Source organism: Garra rufa, chromosome 23 (assembly GCF_049309525.1).
Source record: "Garra rufa chromosome 23, GarRuf1.0, whole genome shotgun sequence".
NCBI lineage: Eukaryota > Metazoa > Chordata > Actinopteri > Cypriniformes > Cyprinidae > Garra > Garra rufa.
This window is the reverse complement of record NC_133383.1, coordinates 7,811,878-7,817,433: the sequence shown is the minus strand read 5'-3', so window position 1 is coordinate 7,817,433 and position 5,556 is coordinate 7,811,878. Positions and strand designations below refer to the sequence as shown.

The following is a 5,556-nucleotide window of genomic DNA, read 5'->3' as shown; positions in this document are numbered from 1 at the left end:
TATTAGGCTAATATCTTAATTATCACAGCTTGTACGTATCTTTTACTACCTATGAATTTTAGTTGACAAAATATCGCCTGCTTATTAAGTCCTTCTTTATATGATTTAGTAGCTTCCACATGTTTTTTCCATGGTTTAAACAGCATAAATTAGCAGAACAACATATTCAGTAGTACATTACCAGTGCAATCCATGCTGTTTTTTACACCTAAGTATTTCCAGTTTGGCTGCGCATCCAGGTAACTGACCAAATCATGACTTTTTGTATTCAGTAACATTAAGGCACTTTAGGCTTCGTCCATTCAAGTAATAATCACATAATTTTTTTGCTTTGTTTCTTATGATTAGTCTATAGTAGTTGTGTCATGTTTGGTAAGGAAAGATCATGCTGTACAATATTCTTCAGCAAGCACACTTAATCTCGTGATGCTAAAAATAAAACAAGTCCATCAGAAGTTTATTAACATAGAAAGAGTTAGCAGAGAGTTGTTCTCCAGAACCCACTGCCCTCGCCGTGATCCGCACCTTGTGCCAGCGTCACCCTAGATAGAGACATTCTTTCTCTCACCCTTTTTTTATACGCCCACAGTTTTCATTTTGCATTCATTTCATTGCCTGGAGTCATGAATTTTTCATCACTGGTTTCATGATGAATAAAAGATGAAAAAGGAAGGACGTAGAGAGCTGGAGTAACTGTGTGTTTGTGTATCGTTACTATGTGAGTCCACAAAAGGCACTGATAAAAATCTGTCACCATGCTGTATCGCTCTCTAGAGTGATAAAGTACATCTGAGCATCTCCTGTACAAATGTAACTCTGATTGCACCATAACCGATTTGGGAAGCTGTTGATGAAATTAGTTTAAGAGGGAAATGACACCATTATAGGGGAAGGTCTTCTTTACAGACAGAATGGCGAAAAACTCTTGCCACTTTGGTTTCAAGGGAAAAAACTATCTTAGAAACAAGTATTTCTTATTACATTAGTGTACAATGCAATTTCCCCCATGTAGATAAACACAGCGATATATTTAAGATGGTTGTGTAATGTAGTTCTAGAGAGTTTGTTTCATACTGATGGCAGAAAAGTTTTCTTTCAACCTACTTCATTGCTCTGAAAGAGTGTTTTAGGCAGTTGACGACGAGATAATTTTTTTTTAGAGGAACTCTGAAAGCGTGCTGCGAAATGCCCAAGTGAATGGTACCAGCCATTTAAATAGCTGCAAGCTCATTGGTTGCGTACGAAACATGAACCAATTAGCTTGCGCCACAGTTCTTACTGTGATATCATCCGTTACATTAACAACCCGTCAGCCTGCGTCATCTAGAGTTTCATGGCAGAACTAGGTATTTATTTCTCTTACTGAATATATAGTAAAAACACATAAAAGATTGACATTATTTAAAAAATCCACATCGTTTTATACATATGTTGGACTATGGGGGCGCCATTAGTTCGGTGACGTGAAATGGTTGCACTCTGTGAGCTACTGGCACTACCTGTTGCTATTTTTACTGCAACACAACTTGGAAAATAAAATACTGATACAATTCCACATTGTGCGGCTTTTTGTTGCAATTTTCAGTTGAAGGGCAACAAGAGAAGCGATGGGTCTTCACTGCTTTCTTAGCGATAAGAAATGGAGGAAAGAATAAGAAGATGCCGGTAGACGAATAAAACTTCCTAAAGACCAGCGTCTTTGTTCTCCCCACTTTAGCCCTGATGCCTTTGAGGCTTACGGTAGACCACAGCTACTGAAAGAGCTTAAAAACGGCAGAGACAAGAAATGCTAGATACCATCCTGGCAGGATGTAAACATGTCAACGCTTGTCATGATGCCGCAGCCACTAAAAGAGTTTATATCTGTTGCCACCTGTAATCTCTTTCGGTAACTGTGGTCATCGTATCATGTATTTTACTTTCCGAGTTGTATTGCGGTAAAAATAGCAACAGGTAGCGATGATAAAACGATGTGGATTTTTTGAATAACATAAATCTTTCATGGGTTTTCAACTACATATTTCAGTAAGAGACATCATTTACAATATATTAAGCCATACAAGTCTTAACACCCGAGGGTTCCTTTAATAACGTACCAATTTTAAACAATACATTTAGCAAATACAAATAAATGTACAAAATTCTCCAACACTGTGTTCAGCGGTAAGTATTTCAACCAAAACTACTCATTTTGTACCAGTTCATCGTCCACTGAAGTAATTTGTATACAATTTGCTTTGCACACCTTGACTGTCAAACCTAACTGCGTTTCTCAGACTCTGCCAGAAAAACTCTTCTGCTGCCGGATTTCTGGGCCACTCCAGCACACTTTGTCCACACAGGCAGCGTCGCAAGTTTACGATTCTCGACCGCCGAAGAACCGGTTCCAACAAGACCAACACCATCACATCCATGCCCTCCTCCAGAAGCCTTTGTTGTGCTAGGAAAGCTGCCGTCTTGAAAATCCCAGTGTGAACAAATCCCTCCGTCAACACAAATATCGTCTTCCTACTTTGGTTCACGCTCTGGTTCAGATTATCCATGATCGGTATACCAGGAGTCCAATCTCTTTCCGCCAGACAGAGTGGACGAACTCGTCTTCCTCTGTCTTCCAGTTCAAAACGCAAGTGGTTCAGTACCCATTCTGCCACCATCGGATCCTTGGTGTCGTACATTACAAAAGCATCATAGGTGCAGTCATTCGTCTTGAAGTAGTAACTTCTGATTTTGGCTTTCCAGAAATTATAAATGTACGATATGTCCCAGTAGAACACACGTATCACGATAGTTGTAGACATTATGACTGTGATAATTGATGAGGTGAGTACATAAAGGATTTGAGCAATACCGTTATTGATGCAGGCATTTTTGAAGTCCAGACTGACCATCGGATGCCCTCTTTTGGATTCTGGAAGATCACACAAGACATCTGAAGCTAAATAAGGAAGGTCTGTCTCACTTTTCTCTAACCAGAGAATGAAGTCCAGAAGGTCACAGGTGCAGTGGATAGGGTTCCTCTGGAGTTTCAGCATGTGTAGGTAATGATCGCTACCTGTCTGGAAGGATGCGTCGCTGATGTCCCGTAAGCGGTTGAAAGCAAGGCTGAGGATCAGTAGGCTTTTGTCATCTTCGAGAAAGCTGTGAGGAAGCTTGAAGATCAGATTATGGCTCAAGTCTAAGACTTTCAATGAGGTTATATGCTTTGATAGCTTTCTAGTGACTTTACTCAGTTTGTTCTTACTTAGATCCAAAGTCTCCAACTGGGGTAAGTATTTGAGTTGTTCCCACTCAAAATTGGCAAGAGTGTTCTTGCTAATGCTAAAATATTTTAGCGTCTTTGGAAAATAGCTGAATATATCGTCTGGGATTTCACTAAGCTTGTTAAGTGATATATCAAGGTGCGTTAGGTTTGAGAGAGACTTAAAAATACCTTTAAATCCACGGTCCTTCTTCCACATTATATCCAAACGATTGGCTTGAAACTGCAGTTCCTTCAGCGAGCCACTCTTCAGAGTCTTGTTGGTCAGCGAATTGATCTCGTTCCAACTGAGATTGAGCACTTTGAGAAGTGGAAGTTTTTCCATGAATGTCAGACTGTTCCTGACACCCGCCACCTCAAAGTAATGTTTGTTGTGACTTAAATCCAAAACTTCCAATTCTTTCAGTTCATTCAAGGCGGAATCTGAACGCATGTAGACTCTGTTGTGAGACAAGTCAAGGTACTTCAGCTTGGGAAAGTCAGCAAACTCTGTCCCGTTGAAATAGGAAGCAATGAAGTTGGAGGAAAGATTGAGGCAAGTGATGTTCTCTGCTCCCGTGAAGATAATTGGATTGACATGGTAAATATTGTTCCTGCTGAGGTCCAAAACTGCACCTGTTGCCAGGCATTCGGCTTTGGTAAATGGAGGGTAATGGCGGAATTGTTCATTTGTGTGAATGTAGGGACCTTCACGGTGATGTCCTTCATTGTCCTCAGAAAAAACATCACTTCTGCACTCTTGTCTCTGAAAAGGATTTGTGAATGTTAGCCTGTTGTCAATCAATGAAATCAAAGACAGGTTGTGAAAGTTGCTGAACACTGATAGATTGACGCGTTGGAGAAAGTTGACTCCCAGGTTTAGAACGGAGAGGTTTCTCAAACCAAAGAGAGGTCTGAGATCTTCCTCACAGAGTTCATGGAATATATAGCCTTCTAGGTGAAGTGTCTGGAGTGATTGCAAACTAGCAAAATCTTTTGAAAGTTTCAATCTTTGGTTAAATGTTTGAGATGGGTTATTGTAGGAGAAATCTACAACTTCCACTTTTGGTAGGACACTGAAGAATTGTCCACTTTCAAGTTCACTTATCAACGAGTTGAAGGAAAGATACAAATACTTTAACAAAGGAAGGTTGCGGAACCATGATGAGTTGATTGTTTGTAAAGAGTTTCCAGACAGACGTAGGTCTTGTAGTTTGGATAGTTTACTAAAAGCATCTGGATGAATCTGTAGAGCGTTATTCTTTGTCTGACAGGTAGTGCATGGGAATGGAGCGGTGAAACAAATAGGGCAGTTTCCTGATAAATCAAGAACTCTTAGGTTTCTTAGACTGTTCAGGTCAAAGGCATGAACACAGTCAATCCTATTTAGGAGAAGTGAAAGTTTGCGGAGGGATCTGGGTAAAGCAAACGGTATTTTTTGTAGTCCATTTTTGGACAGTTCTAACACAGTTAGATTTGTGTGTTGAAATGTTTCATTGTGAATTGTCAGTTCTAAACTGACATTATGATAGCAGTTCTTATTTAACATCAAAATTTTTAGTTTCTTTATTCCTGCAAAATCTGTTGGTCCAATTGTCTTGATGTGGTTGGAATTGAGGCTTAGCTTTTGGAGTCCAGGAGGGAGGTCTCTTGGAAATGCTTTGATCTTATTATCATCAAGATTCAATGTCTCAAGATTAGCCAAACTTGAAAAAACCCCGCTGTCTTTTTTAAGGCTTTTTTCAATCTGATTCTTTCTGAGGTTTATCTGTGTAAGATTAGTCAGATTCCAAAAGGCGTCCTTTGGGAGGTATTCTATTTTATTGTCTGCAAAGTCTATTTCAGTTGTATTCCAAATAAGGTTTTTCGGAATTCTTTTCAAAGATCTTCCCGAACAGTCCAAGGCGACGGAGATGTTGGACAGTGTCACATCACATGGAAGCTTTCTCCAAGCCCAGATGAGGCCTTGAGATGAGTGGACAGTACATATCAAAATGAACACAAGTATCATTTTCCTAAGAGTTTGAGGACTTCTGTGAATGAGAAAATGTATTGTTAGGTACTTTCTGAAGTTGTCCAAATTGGGTATATGCCAACATAGACAGGTATTTTATTCTTAAGACCATGACTAGAACTTAAAAAAAAAAAAAACCTGACTCAAACTACATTAAATACAGATCACTTGCAAAAAAAGATTTTTAATTTTTGAAAGTATTTTAATGCTCACCGAAGCTGAATTTATTTAATTAAAAATACAGTAAATACAGAAATGAAATATTTTTACAATTTAAAATGACAATTTACTATTTTCAAATTCA

General features: G+C 39.0%; 1 protein-coding gene across 1 annotated transcript; it reads right to left on the bottom strand.

Annotated features, from left to right (window-relative positions):
• Window positions 1–2,088: 2,088 nt before the first annotated feature.
• tlr8b (toll-like receptor 8b) lies at window positions 2,089–5,254 on the bottom strand. The gene has a single exon (XM_073829167.1). The coding sequence runs from the start codon at window positions 5,247–5,249 to the stop codon at window positions 2,202–2,204; it is 3,048 nt and encodes a 1,015-aa protein (XP_073685268.1). The 5' UTR covers window positions 5,250–5,254; the 3' UTR covers window positions 2,089–2,201.
• Window positions 5,255–5,556: the final 302 nt, after the last annotated feature.